Source organism: Chelon labrosus (assembly GCF_963514085.1).
Source record: "Chelon labrosus genome assembly, chromosome: 12".
In the NCBI taxonomy this organism is placed as follows: Eukaryota; Metazoa; Chordata; class Actinopteri; order Mugiliformes; family Mugilidae; genus Chelon; species Chelon labrosus.
In genome coordinates this window covers 8,055,406-8,077,950 of record NC_140345.1, presented here as the reverse complement: position 1 = coordinate 8,077,950, position 22,545 = coordinate 8,055,406, and the positions used below count along the sequence as shown (strand labels likewise).

Here is a 22,545-nt window from a genome sequence, read left to right as displayed (position 1 = left end):
TTCCAAACATTCCCTTCTGAATTTCTCCGATCGGATATACCAAGCTGATGAAACAGATCGGAGTGTGTGTTTGTGTGTGATAGCTGATCCGGTGTGAGTCAGGACAGCTCAGGCTGAGCTGGACTCTGGGTAGATAGAAGGACAAAGACACCTGTTCTTGCTCTCAGCATTCCTCTAAACATAATCCCTGCCATGTCAGTCACACACACACACACACACACACACACGGTTATATATAGGGAATCTCTTGCGCTTCGTCTTCAAACAGCATGGAGCACAGGTCATGAGTTTTTTATAGTGAATATATTGATACATTTACACTGAACAGCCACAACATTAAAACCATCAACAGGTGTGGTGAGTAACACTGATGATCTCATCACGATGTTATGCTCTTCTGGGAAACCTGGGTCTTGGCATTTATGTGGATGTTACTTTGATATGTACCACCATGTGGACATCTGAAGAATAAGCATACCTCCATGGAAAGGGCAAGGGGTAGTTGTTGCACCCTGGTGTCATATCTTCCCCATCATAGTAAAAGAAAAAGAAAACGTCATTCATCAGGCCAGGCTGTCTTCTTCCGTTGTTCTGATGCTCGTATGCTCATTATAGTTGCTTTCAGCAATGGACGGGGATCAGGATACACACTCTAAATGGTCTGTACCTATGCAGCCCTATATAAAACGAACTGTGATCCACTGTTCTGTCACATTTTTATCAGAGCCAGGGTTAACTTTTTTCAGTAATCTGAGTGGCAATAGCTGGTTTGTTGGATTGGACCAAACATGTGCATCAGTGAACCATGGTTGTCAGTTGAGCACTCTTCCTTCCTTGGACCACTTTTGGTACTGACCACTGCAGATTAGGACCCAGTCATCGAGCCATCACAGCTTGGCCCTTGTCACAGTCCCTCAAATCCTTCCACTTGCCCATTTTTCCTGCTTCTGACACATCAAGTTTGAGGACAAAATGTTCACTTACTGCCTACTATATACCACCCACTGACGGTTGCCATGTTAACAAGATAATCAGTGTTATTCCCTTCACCAGCCATTAAGAACAGTTGGTCATAATGTTATAGTTGATCGATGTATATGTGAATCATCAGGGCTCACATTTATTTTTTGGGACATTTGTGCCACAACGCAAAAAAGCACAGTTAGTCTTTCAAAGAACAAACACTTGTGTCACAGAGCGAATCTTCTTTTAACTCATAAACAGTCTTTGACTGGGTTCAGACGGCAGTTCCCCTTCTATCTAGATACGAGGTTTCACTTCAGCATGTCATGAATGTAAGTCAAGATGGCTCAAAGGACTTGATTGATATTTTACTGTGACTGCGATCAATGCTGGTAAAAAACCTGAATGGTTTTTGCTTTACTAACTACAGTGTCAACAAAATAATTAGTCACATTTGCACACTATAAATTCCTCTCACATATGTAAGCCATTTGCTTTCACTGTAGAGCTCTGATCGTGCGTCATTTCAGGTAGAAAATGTCCGCTTGTATTCTCTCTCTCTCACACACACACGCACACAAACACACCTGCATACACACACGCACACGCGCGCACACACACACACACACACACACACGTGTATGACTGCTGGTGCATCGAGTATTTTCAGGAGATCACTTTCACTCTGTGACCTGAAATGTGATGTGTGTGTGTATAATGACTTCTGTCAAAGTCAAAAAATCTTTACTGATCGTATACTGTATGGTTGGATGCTTAGCAGCTTCAGTGGAGCTGTTTGAATAGTTATGATTAGCATTACTCGTTTAAGCCAGATTGAGGGTTTGACCCACTAATATTACCTTGGTCTCTAAAGATTGTGCTGTCCTCTGTAATAGGGCAGTGTTTTTTTCTTAATTGTATTTGCAAGAGCACGCTCAGTACGATTAAGAAAGCCTGCAGTCTGTTCCTCTGTGACCGGGGTTCATTCTAACTTAGATCGTGCAACAAGTGTTGATGTGAATGTTTGAAAGAGAAAGAGGAGGAGGTGGACGGTGGGAAGAGAAAAAGGAAATAAAGTGACAGCGAGTATCATTTGCATGTTAACTGCTTCCTACACATGCAAGCCTGGAAAGTCTGAAAAAATTACAGTCACAGATGACACAGTTTGCAGTTTTTACACCCATGGTCATTTCACACATTGTGGTGTTTGTTATAAGGAACAATAATCTGTAGTTTACTTAAAGTCGCTGCCTGCACAGCTGCTCTTGGCCACCTACTCTCTAACATAACATTCAGCGCTGATTAAAAAAATCATTGTGTGGAATTTAGAGATGGAAAATGTGTAGGCATCTTGTACATACTTTGAGTGATATTAAGAAATGTTTATTTTCAAGCACATAATGACTTCTGAGTGGGAGAGACAACTGAGTGATTCATTGACCATGCCTCGCAAATACATCACTGTGGAGGAAAACTACCAAGAAAAGGTGGTTAAAAACAGGGCTAGTAGCCTACATCAGATGAGTAAGAAGACACATGGGAAGAAAACTTTCTACCTATTTTTAGCTAAAAATCAAGGAAACAAGTCTTTCAGATGTTCCTTGTGTTGATGAAACGCTCCAGTACAAACTCTACAGATTTATAGATGTCTGGCAGATGTGCTATCAACATTATTTAGTGTTACGCAACATTGGCTAAATGGTAAGAGCAGGCTAGTGCAAAAGAGATTATCGGTGCTATCTATCTATTTCTCAGGCTGTCAGCCAGCAAATCCATTGACAGGCCTGCACATCCATAATCTGATGCTTCGGCCATGTTTGTTAACCAATCCCCAGCACAGACTGTCTGCTGTGTCTTGCTTTGTGGAGTTACACATGGCAAATATTGGCCTCTAGCTAGTCATATGTCTTTCTATGTCTTTTTCTGCTTTACAGAAGAACTCTACAGAGGCTGCAACTCTGAGATCCAAGTAGACGTAAAATTTTGTGGATATGCGTCAAACCCGTGACAACATTAATTTTGTGAAAATGGGTTTTATAACTAAGCAAAATTGTTTTGAGACTCAATGAATTTATATTAAATTAAATTTAATTGGGACCTTGTGAATCAGAGCCAGATCTCCATATGTAATATCATTATGAAGATACAAAGAATGTGCAGTAACATTTGCATTGCGTTGGAGCACATTACATACAGGTATTTTTGTTTTTTTGTTTTCATCCAGTTTACTTTGATGCTTTTTTGCTCCAAAAATGATGGGCATCAAATGTCCTGCACGGTGACACTTAAGCTCGTCTGTCAGTAGTGCTATGAGGATGGTTGTTGATAAAATAAAGTCCAGTCCAGGCAACATGTAGCTAAATATTACACTGTAATAGTCTGTTTTGCTCAGTCGTGTCAAATCTTCCTGACCACGCAGGCAACAGAATGTTAGTGGGAGACTTGCACAAACATTTTCAAACACACGCGCTGGCACATAGACTCTTTCAAACTCGTACATTTGGGTGCACACATGCTCATGCAAACAGTCATATACCCACGCCCACGGTCTCATTCTGCGTCTGTTACTCCGTGTTTCCTTCGAGCAGCGGGGTGGAGAGAGATGGAGGGATAGACAGGAGAGATGACTGGCCGTGTTGTTTTCCTCCGGTCAGAGGAAAGAGTGACTGCATGAGAGGAAAGAGGTGGAGGAGAGGTGGAAAGGTTTATCATGGGCCTAACTGTTCTGTGAAGCCCACTAACACCACCGCTTTCTATATGGTAGTTTCAGTATGTGTTTGTTTCCTGTGAAGAGCTACTGCGGAGTGGTGGTGACCTAATGACAGTAGATTATATAAAAGCCTTTTTCTTGCCCTTCTTCTTACACATTTTGTCAAACTGTCCAATAAAAAAGAAAGTACTTTAGAATTACCCTACAAACATTTTCAAAGACCGTCTGGAGAGTGAAAGAAAAATGCAGCAAAGACAGCTGTGTGCAGTGTGAAGTATGAATGAGGACACTCCCTTGTGTACTAAGCTGTTGTGTGTGATATATACTTGGCCAGACACCTGCAATCATATTTTCTTATTTAGAACACCTGACATGGATACATATGCTGACTCCTAATTGCGATTCTAACCGTAGTCTTTTATTTTACCTTCCATAAACTAGTCAGGCTGTACTTGACTGACTTGTTCTCTTGTTCCTGGCAATGCTCAAAGGACCGACCACTAACCCTCCACTCTCTTTATCTGTCCTTGACAGGGTTTGCCTTCCCAGAATGGGCTTACAAGCCGGAGTCGAGCCCCGGCTCCAGACAGATCCAGCTGTGGCACTTCATCCTGGAGCTGCTCAGGAAAGAGGAGTATCATGATGTGATTGCCTGGCAGGGAGACTATGGCGAGTTTGTCATCAAGGATCCAGATGAAGTGGCCCGGCTCTGGGGGGCCAGGAAGTGTAAACCCCAGATGAACTACGATAAACTTAGCAGGGCGCTGAGGTAGGATCATAAAGAAGTTTAATTTTTTCATTCCTTGTTATTTGCTCATGTTCTTGACATTTAATGCCTCTGGGGACCAGCAAACGCACTCATATGACCTGTACCTGTCCCAAAGCCCTAATTATGCTGCACTACAGTAATCATAATTATGATAATGATCTGTGGAGCTTACAGAGCAGTATATCTCCAGGAGCCCACATGCTCAAGTTGAATGACTAATTTACTGAAATCTTGCCGTCAGATTACACAAAACAACGTTGTCTGCTTAGAATAGCCAAAATGCTAACACTGCACTACACTTCAAAATTATTGACTGGTTAAGGCTTAAATGGAATCATGCTCAATGGGTGAGCTTTGAGGAACGTCAAGGTGCCCACTGCTGACTAGTGAGGGAACAATATGAGACAGAATAAAAAAACTGAAGCAATTATCAAGCTAAGAGGTGACTCTCTGGAGTTTTAGAATAGAGGTCATTGTAACTTGGTGTGGTGGCAAGCCAGACTGCACATGGTGACCACCAGTTGTGAAGAAGGAAGAAATCTTTTGGGCTTCTTCAGTCTGGCAGGTAGTGACAGACTGAAGAGGTGCAGGTTCTTGGGAGCTGAATTCAATAATTCTGTAAAGAAGAACTTCTGACGTGCATCAAAGAAGTTCTGAAAAACTGAAAAAATCACTCGCGAAAGGGAGGCAGGAGCAATCCAGGTTGTTCTCAGCAGAGTAGGAGAACTGCTGATAACAGCTGGAAATATTTGTGGGTGCTGGAAGAAACACTTCTGAACTTGGCAGTCTCTCTTTTGTGGTGGAGCTGAAAGATGTTAGGATTGAATGACGTTTGAATGTGCTGGTGCAGCACAGGCGGTGATGCAGAGACCTGAACCTGATGCTTAAGTTCTGAAATCACCAGTTCACAGTCCAAACGTCACCTGGTATTAACATGTATTTTGATTGATTTACAAGTGGACAGTACTAAAGACAAGTGTGAATGATTGGTGACACATCGTGAGTTGTTCTGGGCCACATATGACCTCATTCTCTTAGCAGTGTATGTGCAAATTAGTAGATTAAACATCTTGGGCATTGCACACAGCTGTCCTTCCTGCATTTTTCTTGTTCTTGTAATTTCCAGCAGACTAAGTATGAGAAGTGTATTACTGTCTCCTGTGGGTTAAAACATCTCTTTGGTCTTTGCAAAGAGAGATTATGGAGATGTTATTTGCAAATAGATCCAGGAAGTCATATTCAGTCACATGTGATCACACAGGTTGCATGTCTAGACTCATTCTAATGCCAGGTATGAACTGACGTACTTAGAGCTGTTCACATGTGATCGAGCAGTAAGTCCAGTGAGAAGAGTGCTTAAGATCATGAACTTTGAAGTGTCATTCTTAATACTTAAACATAATGCCAGATCAACTACAACTCCTGGCAATGTGACACGTGCAGAAACATTTGTGCAAAGGTTACCTTTTTGGCTTCTCATAGTATTGGTGAGGACAAATGTAGACTCTATTATTCTTGAGTAGAGTTACATTTAACCAAGCACACCTTTACACCTTTAGGTAGAGTTATATCCACAGACACTGTCTTACTCAATCCAATTAGTGTGTTACGACAGTGGCACACTTTGGTGGTGGCCTTAGCTTTAAGTTCACAAAATAATGACAGTTTGTCAGGGTTATTATCCGTGCTTATCATTAACAAATCAAATCTGAGCTGCAGTTTAACTTTATTATAGTGTTTGTGTCTTTGCTTTTATACATTTAGAAGTTATAAACATATTACAGTTGAACATGTTCAATCCACGTGGGGAACTCTTTCAACAGATAGTAATAGGCACCACATCTCATTCATACTGTCTTGCGTCCCTAAGCATGGGGGGGGGGGAGAACGTCATTAAAGGCGGAAATGAGTTGCTTTATTCAGGTTTAGGCTGGCTTATGTACACTCATTTACACTGGTGAGATTAAGATAACCTCTGTTACAGATGGGATCCTATGGGTACAGAGGGAATTAACCACATGTAATGCACACAAACATTCAGACTTAAATTGAATTAGAGAGAAAAACAAAGTGGATGAGGATACTTGTGGTCAGTCTGCGTATTTATAGCACATCCATCCTCTGGAACTGTAACAGATTTTAAGCTTAGGCTGCAGTAAGTGCTTATATATAGTGGGTCTTAGTGCCCTCTGATGGGCTGGCCTCAGAAGCTGATTATAAACAAGTTTTCTACACAGGAGTTTGCCCTCTTGCACTACTGTGTCCTCAGCCACTCTCCTGCAGCCATGTTGTCCTCTTCTGTGCCTATAAATTGAGCGGAGTCATTTCAGGCTTAGAATGAGAAGGCCATTCGACAAAACAGCACGCACTGGCATACACCCACGTCCATCACCTGATTTGACACAAAGGTTGTCGTCAATCCCTCACTGCAAGAGACACTGGAAAGGATGCCTCTCAAGACATCAATAGTAATGTGACAAGAGGATTGATGGCACTACACATTAATGAAGTTAAGAAAGAAGCACACAATCACACACGTGTGTGGTAACTGTCCCCATATGGAATGGAGAGCTGGCCACCTTGCACCCTTCATATGGAGAAAACCTGTCTGCTAATAATGGAGACCGCAGCCACCATGTGGCAATTAGCCCACACACACATGCAAGCATACTTGAAAAGGCACAATTGTTTTGAAGTGTTCATTTTATCACTTGGCCTTTGCAATAATTATTTTTACCTCAGTGATCTTACTCTTTCCCGTCTGCCATGCACATGGTGGAAATTCCCTTAATCAGGATGGCTGTATTGTGTGTGCACACGTGTGTATGTGTTGGCTTTCCGTTGAGGCGATGCAGCCTCGACCCATGCGTCATCCTGGCCTCCCGCTCCCACGGCTGCTGTGAAATTCCCAGTCCTGTTGAGAGGATTACGGTCACACTGTGTGAATGTGTGTTTATGTGTAAGTCTGATTGCGGATGTGCTGGACGTTGAGGAGCTCATGTTCTAGCTCATGCAATTTAATTCATCATGTTTTTCAGTCGGTGCCACTTAACATTTCTTAGAAGAAGTGGCCGGCATAATTTTTACGCCTGCACTGCAGTTTCATCATAACGAATCAAGAAATAGAGAAGTACACTTTTAAAAAGTCTTAGCTTCCTCCTGATTTCTTGCACCCCCTTGAAATATTATATATATCTTGAAACAGACGTGTACTGATCGACAAAGGAGGGCAGGGCAAACAGCCTGTTGTTGGTCATTCATGTGCTGACTTAATGAGTGTAATCACGCTAAGAGGTCCCAGCTTCTTGAGACCTCCATGCCCCCCCGTCCACCAGTCAGCAGCCAGCACTGACTCTAACTGTGGTCAGAGGTCAGGGGGTACTGCCATGCACAGCTGGCAAAGATTAACAACACAGCACATGTGCGCATTCACATACACAAGTGCACCATTGTACAGACTCTTGCCCAAGCATGCTTGCTTGCTCATGTTTGTGGAGGGCCACCACAGTTGGAAAATTGCCACCACAGAAGGACTCATAAATAGAAGGACAGTTGTTTTATTGTATGCCAAAACTACACGTGTAATAGCATCTCATAGCCTATTTTTAGGTAAATTTGTTGTACTTTTATGGAGTGCATGGTGTAATTCCACTTTTCCATTCTTACCTTGAAAAATACTAGACATTTATAGGGCTGAGTTTTGCCACTGATTTCCTGATTTGATTTAATTCAATATTCATTTAGAATATGGAGTTTTATGGAAGATATTTTCTCACAACTAATGTTGTTCCTGCTTACCAAGATTTTTAGGTATTTCCAAAGTATTTTGCGTCTAGTTAACACATATTGTTTATGGCTTTTAGTTTGTCCAGCTCTTCTCTGTCTTCATATGTTTTAAATTCAAAATGCTGCCACACATCAACTTTCAGGTCTGTCAGTGCTCTCAGGGTTGTCGCTTCTGTCATGTTTTGTAACTCCTTCACACGTTGACTAATCTCGCTGCTGTGGGATTTCTAAGAAGAACATTCAGGAAATGGCATATTTTAAAAAAACAGTCCAAGCAATTTATTAATAGACATCGGATCTTTCAAATAAAGATTGATTTAATTTTAAACCCAGACATTTTTAAACTGTCATACTAAAACTAGTTCTGATTTATGAGTAAACCCAGTGACCACATGTACAAAACACGCTGCAGGAAATACTGCTGCATGTGCACACTGTTACTCACCTAGCTGGCTGGACCTGTTTGTAGGTCAGAAGGTCTCTCTCTCTCTACAGCAGTGAATTGTTTGGAAACACCCAGGGCCGGAGGTAAAGTGCAGAGGGAGCACCCAGGGACAGTACCACTGTATGACTTACTGTTTGACATACGCTCATGTACATTGTCTTTGCATTGTCTCAATCTGCAGTATGTATGTGTTCAGCATACATGAGTACTGTGTGTTTATCTTTGTCCCTCACTGAATGAGGCCTCTATTCTCCACGAGGGCGGAAAGCACACGGGTTGTACAGACACGCACACAGAGTGTGCTAGACTACATATTCGCACTCACCGAGGATGTGAGCGGCCTAATCTGACCCTGACCAGATCCCCCCATCATACACAAACACATATACTATATGTCACGCACACACATACACTGCACATGTGACCCCTTAGCTAATCACACCCCCAACTCAGCCCATGTGCCTACATAAACACATTTTAATTCCTTTTTGAGTCGGTAAACACTCGTCAAACATGGCTCCTACACAAAAGATTTTTACGTATGCGGCTTGTACACACAAGCACACCTGAGCATGAGCAGCTGGTGTGTGTGTGTGTATGTGTGTAGACGAGGATCTGGCTTGGATGTCTGTGTGTAACAGCCAATGCTGACGAAAGAGGCAGAAAATAAACATGGGACGCATGGGGAGTATTGTAATCCCAACTTCCTGTCACAGTCAGCGCCTATTTACAGCCCAACAATGGGCAAGGCACAGCCTGAGCACACACATGCAAGCTGGCTCGTTCAATTTGTGTGTGCGTGTGTGTGCAGTGATACTGAAAAAGATTAGTGACATGAGAGAGACATCATATTGTAGAGTGAAACAAAGAGTTGACCATAGTTAAAGGGTCCTTTGCCCATAAGGAATCCCTCACTATCTCACGTGAATGTACAGATACATATATCTATTTCAGACCCTCAGTGTTTTTTTTTTAAATTTGTTTGTTTATAGCACTGACCTTTGGTTTGCACCCCAACCTCAAAATGATTGAGGAAATACAAGTGTCTGGTTTTTGTTCTCCGTTCGACCCATTTTAGCAACATTGCATTGAGCTTTGAGATCTGAGCAAAAAGCAAAAAAATGATGTCAATATGGTGAAGTTAAAAAAACGTCAGTCTCCCAAATGGCTACCTGAGGCAGACTCCAAAAATGATTCAGTTCCTGTAGACCTCTATGTTAAAATACCCAACTTTACAGCATTAAAACATCTTTACTGCCTGGTACAAACAGTTAAATGTGACCATTCATGAGAACTGTACAGAGGGTGAATTTAAACTTTAACTTAAAGCTTAAAGTTGAGCATAATTAAGAAAATGGTCGCTTTGATTTGTCTGTTAGCTGTCTGCCTCAACATAATCTGCCTATGTCAGCTCCTCTCACACTCCAGTAAGGTGGAGTCAGATGCTGCCAAGATGGCGATGTCTAGAGCCGCACATATTGAGCTTCACAACCACACCTCAGAAAAGCCGCTGGTGACACCAGTCCCTGTTTGTAGACAGTTAATGGATCTGAGTATTTCACTTTGATAAGGAAGATAGAATTAGAACCAATTTGTATGACCTCAACCATTATTAAAATTAGTTTTAATACACAAGAGTTTTCATCTATGTTTGTGATAAATAAACAGAAATACCGTTTATGTATTTCAAAATAAAAGAATTGTAAGGACACCAATATAAAAAATGTCACATATTCACAACTAAATAAGACTGTAGTGATATTTCCTTGTAAATGCTTTCAAACATGGATTAAGGACTGTTGAAATGGTATGTTCACTCGTGGATATTTAGTTCCTTGACTCCAGTGTGCATCTCTCTGCTTTGATCATCATGTTTTAGACCCCAGTACGTCTGTGTAATCTCAGGCTTAATCCCTGGCCTCGAATCATTCTCACTAACAAGTGAGTTGATATAAAGCCTCCCCTCTGTTTCCCCGAAGGCTTTGCCTAAATCCATACTTGCACTGATTGTTCGTGCTACTCTTTTGGTTAAATAGGAAGTTGAATAAAGCTGATTCTCGTGGATGATACGTCCTAGGATTGAATGGGGGTACACCCATGTGTTGGAGTGTGTCTGAACGATGTAGTACAGGATATGGTTGTGTGCTTGTAAGGCAAATGTGGTGGGCAGCTAAACGCAGGCACTCAAAGAATCTCTTTCTTCTCTTTTGAAGTAAGTTCAAATGCTCTTCAAAGACTGTCTGCCCGTATGACGGCGCAGGAGGAGGGGGATCATGGAGAAAGAATGGGTGACCATGCAGTCTAAACACAGCTTCAGTTGCCACAAAGTTGTTGTCTGCTTCCAACTATGCATTTCTGAGAATTAGCAACATGTGTGCCTTAACGTACAAAAAAGTTTCTGCTGGCTAGGCTCCCTGTTAGCCAGCTGTCACAAGCCAGGGTCAGAGAGATGTTGGCACAATTATATTATTGGCTTTTGTTCATATACACTCAGCAGCCAGTTTATTATGTAAAGTATGGCCTACCTCTCATGTTTGGCTGCTGTTGAAGTGTTTCTAACTTCATGGTCATTTCAGAGGATGTTGTATTGTGTGCTGTTGATTTGCACCTCTGGCAGAGACGTTTTAAATATCTTTTTCCACTTCATTTATATTAAAAAGTGTATATTATCGTGAACTGTCAAGTGTCGTATAGCAGTGTAAGCTTTTCGTGCTCTGGTGTATCAGTTTCGCTGTACCATGAAGCTGATTGGTGATAGGAGTTTTATCCCAGTAGAATTTCTTTGTTTTTACTGCTTCCTATGGTACTTCAGAAATGTGAAAGATGAAGAAGAGTCTTAAAGTGTACATATTTACCTCTATTTGATCTGATCCAAGTTTGTCCAGAATTTGAAAAATGCAGAGATGAAGAAGCAATGGGACATGTGTAGGATGAAATACAATGCCATCAAGCGTACAGTTGTTGCAAGTCTTTGTCATGCCACAACATGTAGCTACATTTCTGGAGAGGTAAAAATAGAGGTGATGAAGGTGATGAGTTGGGCTAAATTTTTAATTTTTAAAATTATCCACTGTCTGCGTCGCTCTGTACTTACACCACCAACGCAGCAGTTGGTTGTGAGTTTTTGTGGCAACTAAGTTTTGAACTTGGTCAACTAACCTCTCATAGATCTGATCCATGTTTGTATGATACAGTTCAAAAATGGCAGAAATGCAGAAGAAGGTTTACGTGCTAAGGAAGAAATATGATGCAGACCAATCACACTTATTGTGATTGGTTTGTTTTCTGGGTCTTTTTCATGGAAGTTTCTTCTGGGGAAATGTACATCAGACTACGCTAGAAGATTCTTATGTGGGCTGTGTAGTACAGCTTGTCGACTTTTCTATCATCCGCTAATTTGATCACAGTCCTGCAGTCCTGTTGTGGTTTTAATTCTGCTTGACTTCCTGCCTGCCTGTCTGTGTCCGTCCCCCCTCCCAGCGGCTTCTCTCCCCTCATTCCCGGCTCTTGTGAGTGTCTCCCTTAGAGCAGAAATTACATGCTGCTTTGTGCCTGGCGTAAACAATGTTTTCAACAGTGCAGGCCTGTCCCCTCTCTCTCTCTCTCTCTCTCTCTCTCGCTCTCTCTCTCCCTCTCTCTCCCATCCCTCAGGGGATGTGTGTAGAGCAGAGGGGGGAGGTGGATTGATGAGAAAAAAAGGGAGATGAGGGGGGTATCAGTGGGATAAAGGGAGAAGGGGGTGGTGAAGAGAACAAGTAAAAAAGAGCAACAGTCTGTTCCCAGAGTAAAAACGGTCCGTGTAATAAGCATAATAAGAGGGGATAAAGGGGGGACACCTCCCAAACAGACAGATACTCGCACATGTACACACCGCCGTCTAGATAACTACCATTCAGTGTAATGATAGTCAATGGGCTCTGATTAACCCAACATTACCTACATACCCCGAAGGTCCTATCTTTGCCAGCACTCATCACTTAACTTGGGCCAGCAGACACATGCTGGACCAAGGGGAAGCAGGTCGGCCTCATGCAGACATGATGAGTAAAAGTGCAGTCTGTGTTTAATAGCCATGGATAGTTTTGAAAGTAGGGGTGGTAGGTTGTGTTTTTTCATGAGCATAGAACACAAGCTGATGGAGAAACACACCTTTTCTTTGGTTTTTATCTCCTGTTCCCTTCCTTTGTTCAGTCTCCCTCAGTGTGTGAGGGTTGGCAGTCAGGGATCTAGAGGTTACATAAAGTGGATGTGGATCTGAGGAAGAAAGCGGAGAGAGATGTTACATAAAGAGCTGTAGCTGGACAAAGGTTAATAAAAATGGAGCCTTGCACTGTAGGCAGGAGCCATGGGAGAGAGAGATTGGAAAAAAAGAGAGAATGGCCATTACATAAACAGATAAAGATGGGCTGAATTATTGGTGGCTTTGCTGTTACATAAAGAGATATGTCTATCTAGTACACTGAAAGACACATTGTTGTTGTGTGACACTTTATCTGAACTTAAAACACATTATATTACACAGATACCAACCATATGAAATCCACACACTCCAACATGAGTTTCACACACCTGACAGACATGTATGCTTACCCTCGTGTCCTGACAATCTAGACAGGCTTAAAATAGCCTGACATTTGGCCGCAGCAGTAGTGCTGCTTACGTTAGCCTCTGATCTCTTAATTGTTTGCTTATCCCGACACACAACATCCCTGTGCTGCTCCACAGCTCAGTCCATCCTCATTTGGGAGTTGTCTCCCTTGTTCCACCCCCCCACCCCCCACCCTTTCTGGGTCTGCTTTGTGCAGATGTCATACAACACTCTCTAATATCTATCATGACATTGGGTGAGTGAGTGGACATGAAAGACTTGTGCTTATTAAAGTGTGACCATCTGTCATAGTCTCAGAGGTTCAGAGTAATGCTTTAACGTGAGGCACACATTTTAAATTGAAATGTTTCAGGTGGTTTACAGAATAATGATGACATAAGATATTGCGTGCAGTTATTCAACCCCGTGGGTTTCAATTTGTGTAAGCTCGCAAACTTACCCTGTCAGTTTTCTGCTGTTTTTCAGATACTACTATAACAAGAGGATCCTTCATAAGACCAAAGGCAAGAGGTTCACTTATAAGTTCAACTTCAATAAACTGGTTTTGGTCAACTACCCCTTCATCGACATGGGCTCCACTGGTAAGCCGAGTACTTTGAGTGTGCATGTTTAAATATATTGTATCCCACAATATGATGCACGATTACACAGGATTACAACTCAGTTGTCTCTCGCTCTCTTGCTTTCACGTCTCCAGGAAGTACCGTTCCTCAGAGCGCCCCTCCTGTCCCCACTGGTGCAGGGACCCACTTCCGCTTCCCTCCTTCCACACCCTCGGAAGTCCTCTCCCCCAACGAGGATCTTCGCAGCCCTGGGAACATGTTTAGCTCAGTGGCCCGACGAATGGCACGTGGCTCAGTCAGTGACTGCAGTGACGGCACCTCGGTCAATTCTGAGATTGAGGAGGGTAACACAGGAGCTGGAGAGGAGAGGGGTGAGAGGGGTGTGAGCGGAGGAGGAGGAGGGGGACCTGGTGGTGGAGGAGGCTACAGGAGTATCATTCATCCACGTCTCTCTCATGAAGCCCTGTTCCGCATGTATGGAGGTCCAGGTAACCCTGCTGGGCACCCAGGCTCCCGTGGCCACACAGGACACCGTATCCACCCAGAGTCCCTGTCCCCTTTCCCTGTGTCCCCTCTGCCGGGTCCTGGAGGAGCCAGCCTATTAGCCCCTTCTCTGTCCCCAGCACTCTCCATGACTCCCACATCTCACCTCCCCTACACTCCCTCTCCCACACTGTCACCAATGTTAGGCTCACACTTCTCCTTCAACCCAGAGGACATGAAGCGCTACCTGCAGGCCCACACCCAGTCAGTGTACAACTATGGCCTCAGCCCCAGAGCCTTCCTCCAGTACCCCAACATTGTCATCCCTCAGCCCCACCGGCCCGCTGCGGACAAGGCTGGTCTGACCGCAGACAGGGGAGCGGCCGAGAGAGCAGAAAGAGCCGCAACAGCTGGAGGAGAGAGGGGAGGAGACCGTCACCACCATCCACCTCTGGCTCACTCTGCCCATCATCACCCGCATCCTCCTCACTCTGCCCACCCTCACCCCCACCCCCATTCCCATCCCATGCATCACCCACTCCACCTGGGTGAGGAGCCCCCACACATGTCTCCCTTCAAGTTCAAGCTGCAGCCGCCACCACTGGGCAGGAGGAAGGATGGACAAAGCCAGAGTAAACCCAGGCAGAGCTCGCTGTCCTCAGGCTCAGGATCCGGGTCCATGTCCTCTACCTCTGGTCTTGGTTCCTCAATGTCATTTGGCAGTGACCTGAGCTCGGCCAGTGGCTCGGGCCTCATCTCTGCCTCCTCTTCAACGCAGTCCCTGAACAGTGCAGGACTTCCCAAGATAAAGGTAAAGAGACCTAAACACTGTAGTTTGAGCAGTACTCAATAGTAAATATACACAAAAAGAATTTTTACTTTTATGAAAAATTACCCTGAAGAGTTCTCAGCATGTATATCTAAACTTAAACACAACACTACATTAGGATTAACAACAAAGTCAAATTTGTCGTGAGTTTGTTTTCCTCTTGTGTTCATTGTTGTCTCTGTTTTTATCTGACTGTCCAGGTGGAGCCCATCTCTGATATAGAGTCAGAGGAAGAGGTGGAGGTGACTGACATCAGTGATGAAGACCCTGATGAAAGGGATGAGGAGTTTGAGCACTTCTCCTCTCGCCACTCCAGGGTGTCTGACCATCACCATCACCACCGCCTTGCTAACGGCTCAACCACTCAACATCAACCCCATCTCGATGAGGACCTGGACGAGGATGTGTTCAAAGCCCCCGCTCCTCCTCCACCCGGCCTGATGCCTTTCTTCACCTCCCAGCACTCACACTCCAACACGCATCGCATGCTGCCCACCATCAAGACCGAACCCACCGAGCCAGGCGAGAGCAACACACCCCCATCTCAGGCGGCCTCGGTGGGAGCTCCCCAGACCAAGTGCATCCCTCTCAAGCTGCGCTTCAAGAGACGCTGGAGCGAAGACCAGCGCATGGAGGCCTCACAGGAGGAGTCGGATGACAAGAAAGTACGACCAGAGGAGGAGAGGGAAAGAGAGCGACAAAGCAATGGTCGGATGGAGATGGAGGAGGATGGGACGGGCAGTGGAGAAGGGGACAGTCCTCCCCCGTTGACATATGAGGGCTCCTTAGCAATGCCACTGGTGAGAGTGAGCGCTGAGCTGCATCGTGCCACTGCACAGCTGTCTCTAGAGAATAAAGACTGCTGATGAGCGCCTCAGTCCAAACACTACTGCTCCAGCAGCACAGGAGGTGATACAAGAGTATGTAAATGGTTCCTCTGTAATCCCTCTCGCACGCTGACAAACTAGATTCCTCAAACCTCCAGTGACCCGAGAGCACAGTCCAACACCCACACATAAAATCAACACCTCAAAGACAGCTTGTTGTGTCAGACCCACCACCAATGCTCTGTCTGGATCTGGCCTCTTCTGGGACACATCCTCGGGGAGAAGGGACTCACTCAGACTCGGACACACCAGCCACAGTGACTGCAGCACGGCTGAAATCTGACAGAACCTTTCTCATGAACCTAGAATCACCTCCCCCCCTGGCCAGTGAAGCTCCAGATGCCTTGTCCCAGTAGCACAGCTCCCACCTTCAGGCCCCCATCAGTAGGATCAACAGCAAGGGAACACTTTCCTCAGGGGACACACTCTCCCTTACAGCTCAGCAACACATCTAGGTTAATGATGTGCACACCCACGCTAGTTTCTTTTCCTACAAGCTGATGAGACTTTAAGTGCCTGTACCCAAAACCCACAGCCCTGGAGTGACATGGAAGGAGGAGTGTGAGGGAGGAGGGCAAATCTGAGTAATCATTCTTTAACTCATGAAACAAATTACTGAAAGAGGGAAGAGTAAGACTGAAGAGTAGGGCTGTTGGGTGTCTTCTGACTGACTCTTATACCTGGCCCACTCCACTCAGGGAAGCCTGTTGCTGTATGTTTATCGGATTCATGCACATCAATACACACAAGCAGAAAAACAAAAAAAAAAAAAAAAAAACATAAAAAACAACAGACAAAAAAAAAAAAAAAGTCAATGGGACTTGGGAACTGTAGAGACTGTTCACTGCAAGACATTACACCAGACACACAGACTCTACGGCATACTGATCTCTCAGAGCTTTTGACTTTTACTGCCTTCCTTCTTGTCTCTTCTCTCCTGTCCTGCCCTCCTCCCTCTTTCTCTTGTGGATCACCTGTGGAAATATCACATCTCCACTCACAGAAATAATCTTAACCCTGGGGAGACATGACGAGAGGAAAGGAAAAGGACGAAGAACAGCCGCTGAGGGAACCACGAGGGGAAGGAGGAAGCGCTTTACGTGGTTTCAGCACCTAGCCTACTTACCTCAGCTAACATGAAGGTAGCTGCCCTCAAGTCTCAGCAGCACAAAAACCCAGTTCACCAGCTAGAGCTTATCTAACAATCATATAGATAGTGTTAAACTAAACCAGCAAACACACAAACATACACAGGGACATCACTGCCTTCAGCCCTTAAACGTGCTCCCTCTCCCTCCAACTCTAGCTCTAATTGTAGTGGCCTCAGGTCTGGAGAGTGTGTGAGATGGGCAGGCTGGTTAACCAACACACACACACACACACACACACACACACACACACACACACACACACACGTTGCCTCTATGCCTTGTTTTTATAGCATGTACAAAAGTGCAAACTGAGCTCTAATAACACACACACACAAACTTTATATATTCTAAATGAGATTATAAGAGAAAAGTCAAATTTTAAAAGCATTTTAATGATGTGATTGATTCAGGATTTTTTTTTTTTTTATTTCATTTTGGAAGTGGATTATTTTGAATGGTGAGATGTGTCATGCCACTCACTATGGTATTAATGGCGGCGGTGGGGCGGGGGTGTGGGTTTTTCCCTTGTACATTTGTTTCATAGCTAAACAAGCCAGAGAAAAAAAACAGCACAGGCCAATCTACCAGAGCAAGACCAGCAAGAAGGAAAAGAGAGAGAAAAAAATCAGGGCTTGAACAGACTGCTAATGATTCAGATGTGTGGCTCGTTCTGCTGTTCACTTCATTTGTAGTAGCTTGCCCTTTCAGCTCTCTGCTCCTTCCTGTCTGCAGTCTAGCTCAGCTCAGTAGGAGTCTGCCTGGTTTGAGCTGTCCTGGCCCCGGGCCACCTCTCCAGGCCGTCTGCACGTGTGCGCGCGCCTAGAGTTAGTTCATGGGTTATTAGTGATGTAGTAATCCTGTCTTTTCTTGTAGGACAGTTAGCATAATGCTCCAAAGTTCACGTCAGCTCTGGCCTGTAGGTTAATCATTACTGTAAAATAGCTTGGAAAAGTCGGACGTGTGAGGCCCTGTCCTGGAGCACCCTCTCCACAAACTATGCGCACACACACACACACACACACACACACACACACAAACACATATATGTCTGTGACATGTTTTAACATCATGTACTTGCCTCTGCTGGCCAGTCATCCAGGCGTCTGATTGGCTAACTGAGCCGTGTTGACCGGCGGCCTGTCCCAGTCTGGCCGGCAACAAAACAGATCTATAGCGGCGAGCTGTGAGATAGACGGCCTACGGGCAGTCTGTGTAGCTGAGCTGATTGAATTTCCTCATCAGACCCCTGTGGTCTTGACCAGAGCATGTCACAACATGCACACCCACTCCCACCACGTCCTGTGTCTGTATTTGAACTGACAGATGCCTTACTTCTACTTTTCATATCTCAGCAGCAGATAAGACATCAGTTTTACCTGCACTCTTTCTCTCTTCTTAGCGTTTCATTTTTCTTCGCTCCGTTTCAGTCGTTGTCTAACTTCCTGCTAACTGCAGTCTGATCTGACTCAGACATGATATTGCAGGGTAAAGAGATTGATCGAGTCTGAAACACAGTCTCTCATCCTGTTTCAGGCCTCAACAGTCAGACAAACAGCACAAAGATTACAAGTCTCTATCAAAAGAATATAAGTTTCTGGGTTTATTTTTCTGATGTCGATATTGCTATTGATTATTGTTGTTGTTACTATTGTCCTCATTGGGTTATTTACCTCTTCACCTGGCATTATTATTATGATTATTCCATGGCTCTGTTAGCTGTCGCTTTTTATGTTGTGTACATCACTTTGGATGATGTTGAATGCCCCCAGACTCCATTCCCTGTTTTAAACGTTCTAGCCTCCGAACCAGAAACCTTTTCCTGTCTTTAAAAAATAATGTAATATAACTAAAATGTGTAATATTAATTTTAATGCTGACAGAGAAATAACATTGAGGGTGATTGAGAGGAAAGGGCAGCGACGGAGGGTTTTATTTAGTGGCACACGGGGAGTGATTTTATCTTTCTTTTTTTTTTTGTCTAGTATTGTAATTTTAATTTTATATTTTTTCTCTTGTATATTTTTTTCTTGGGGGGGTGTTGTATCATTTTAAAAGAAGAAAAAAGATGTGTATTGTTTTACTATGTAAAGGTCTATCTTCTCCCTTCTTTCAGTCTTTCACCTCTTCTCCCTTGAGTTGTTGCATAACACTCGGACGGAGAGAGTTAATACCATGATGTAACATTGAATTTCTCCACTTCTTTTGTGTTTTTTTTTCCAAACTTGTAATTAAGCTGTAATCAGGGTTAATTAAAACCGGTTAAAACCCAGTACAAATATTACAGTGTTTGTTTATGTCTGCTTTTATTTCATTCATCCATATTCATCACAGTGAGTTTTATTACTGGATTATTTGTAAACAAAGAGATTAACCGCTGACTTTTTGTCTCGTCATTACCAAACTTGCAATTTACATATGAGGGGATTTGTTATTAATTAGTGTCTTCTACTATTTTCTTGAAACAAAAGTCCAACATGCTTGCTAATATTTAAGTAAAAAGAGGATCCATAACCACAGCGGGTGAGCAAAATCCCCAAATTATTTTGGCCAAGATTTCAGTTATACAGAGAAGTGAGAATGCTATTCGTGATATAGACGTGAATATAGTATAGTGAATTTTCTGGTCAATACCAGCTCACCTTTGTACACTGGCTCACGATTTCAAGGTACCTAGGAGGAGGACTCTTAAAGCATCTCGTAAAATTTTAAAGAAAAATAATCTGCTGAACAGTTGAAAGAAAAGTTCATCACATCAACAGGTACTAAGTTAGCTTAGTTTAGTAGAAACAGAAACTAGGTTAGCGTAGCTTTGCACAGACAGGGGCCAGGATAGCTTAGCTTAGTATAAACAGAGGCTAGGTTAGCTTAGCACCAACGGGGTCCAGGTTAGTTAAGCTGTGCACAACTCGAGACTAGGTTAGCTTCACACGAACGATCTAGGTTAGATTAGCTCTGCACAAAAAATGACTAGGTTAGCTTAGCACAAACAATGACTAGGTTAGCTTAGCACAAACAATGACTAGGTTATCTTAGCACAAACAGGGACTAGGTTCTCTTAATTTAGCACCAAAAGGCACAAGCTAGATTATGTTAGTACAAACAGGGGCTATTTCAGCTCAGCATAAAGATGGAAAACCACTTGAATGGCTCAGACAAATGGTAACAAAACTTTATTACATAACTAATGCATTTTATATCATTTCTACAAAAACGTTTTTTATGCTACAAGCCATTTCCTGACACTGATTCTCCTGGTTGCCCAGCAACACCTCAGAGCAGAGAAACAGTCACACAGTTGAGTTTTTGTACACATCAGATTAGATATAAGATTTTACAGTGAGCTTCGGAGGTGATGGTGCAGACAGATGTTAATTTAAGTTTGGGCAGGGCTAAGCTAGCTGTAGCTGTTTCCCCCCTGCTTCTACTTTTTATGCTATGCTAAGCTAATAAGCTACTAGTTGTAAATTTAAGGGACGTAAATGGTCTAGCTATAAAGTTAGTTTATTCATGCTGTGAAAGCAGTTACTTTATAATCAATCCTTCAATGTTTTTAATAAGTCCACCTTTTATCCCGGCCTTTACCACTGTTGTGCTGCAGAGGCCTCTGAGGTTTTATATTTGGTCATCATAAAGAAAAGCACTTTGTTTGCTGCTGCCCATTCACCCACTTAGCTCTTATATAAGGTTCACCCATTTACCTTTTAACGTGAAGTCGGGATTAGCTGACTGGTCTTAAGCTCAATTACAGGCACATTTTGTACGTAGGGAGGAGGGGGAGGAGGAGGATGGGTTATCTTATGAAGAGCTGCAGTCCTTGAATGACACTTCAAATGTGTTACGTGAGATTGAAAGTAAGACGAAAACAACAAAGCAAAAAACCCACCAGAAAATGTCAGTTTAAGTAAACATTGACACAAATATGAGAAAAATCAAAGCATGTATTTTATTTTAAAACCCTTTCCAGGGTTATCTAAAATGAAATTACAGGTAAGCAAGACAAACACAGTCATGCTGGAAACAAAAATTTGAATTAAATAAAGAACATAAATTAAGTTTAAGCAAACATTTGATCAAATTCAGTCTTTCTCTTTGTGTTAGAAGTCTCAGAAAGACTGTAAGTGTCCGTTCAAAAACAAAAAAGTACAAAATCCCAGTGAATTCTATATAGCTATATTATGTTATTATTTTGGATTGTAACGGACAGGGATTCAACACGTACCAGCGACACAAAAGGCACTACTTTGCTGTGTATACACGTTTGCTGCTACTGCTGCTGCTGGTATGGTATTGTGCCACTCAAAAAATATGAGTGTGTGCTAAGGAGTTAAAGCAGCTCAATTGGGTCGTAATTTAATTTGTGAGACTACAAAGAAGAAAAATGTTCTGCAGGGTGTTTCTAATTTCTTTCTTTGCTCAATTTCAGTCAGACAGTGGAAAGTTTTAGGTGGAGGCATGGAGTGGTAGTAGTAGTAGTAGTAGTAGAGGAGCAGTTTAGGTTTGCAGCAAACTCCCCTTGCACCACATTGATGGCAGCCCTCGTATGAATGGGTGGAATGAGGAGAAAGAATTTACCCATGAGGCATCAATAAAGGCAAAATAATAATTATTATTATTCTACAGACCTGTAACAAACTGTGAAAAACCCATTGAAGTGAAGTCCAAATCCTAAATCTTGTAAGGACTCTTTCAACTGTGTAAATTGCTGCACACTTTTTTCAGCCTCTTTGACCTCAGTGGGGGTCATGGCATGTGTGTGCAGAGATTCCCGGCCGTCCTTGTTGACACATCGCTCGCCCAGGTGCTCCATCCAGAAGCAGAAGAGAGAGAGAAAGAGAGAGAGAGACCACAGGAACCACTGTGCTCTGTCACCTGTGCCACATCCCTCTCCATTCGCTTCCTCCGAGCGCCTGCTTTCGCAGAAACCTGCTGAGAGTCGTCTCAGTGCTCCACATAGAACCACAACCTATGCATTATGCAGACACTGCACTGAAAGCAACCTTTGTGAATGCACACACACACACACACACACACACAAACAAACACACTGTTGCATCCTCTGAGAGGATTACGGCAGAGTAACATACAGAGGCCTGTTAGTAAGTTCACCACATCCTCCACCATACAGAGAAAAGCTGCACCGCACAGGAGTAAGGCACTTTCACAGCGACGGCACTTTGTCACGACGAGCACAGGCGAGTGCGAGCGCACATTGATGTGGTTTGTTTGAAACTGTGGTGCTTGTATTTCCTTTTTCTCCTTCCTTCCCACCAGTTCTTCTGTTCAAACTGTTTGCCGCTCAAAGCAGTGTTACAGTCACTGTAAGAACTGAAATGTCAGTGACTGATGTTTA

At 43.4% G+C, this 22,545-nt stretch overlaps 1 protein-coding gene across 1 annotated transcript in view; it reads left to right on the top strand.

Moving 5' to 3' along the window:
- erfl3 (Ets2 repressor factor like 3) overlaps nucleotides 1–19,476 on the top strand; it is a 46,626-nt gene extending 27,150 nt beyond the window's left edge. Inside the window, exons 2-5 of the mRNA XM_084556957.1 lie at nucleotides 4,208–4,442; nucleotides 13,748–13,863; nucleotides 13,980–15,139; nucleotides 15,358–19,476. Of these exons, the coding sequence (XP_084413083.1) occupies nucleotides 4,208–4,442; nucleotides 13,748–13,863; nucleotides 13,980–15,139; nucleotides 15,358–16,023 (2,177 nt within the window). The 3' untranslated portion in view covers nucleotides 16,024–19,476. The remainder of the gene's footprint in view (nucleotides 1–4,207; nucleotides 4,443–13,747; nucleotides 13,864–13,979; nucleotides 15,140–15,357) is intronic.
- Nucleotides 19,477–22,545: the final 3,069 nt, after the last annotated feature.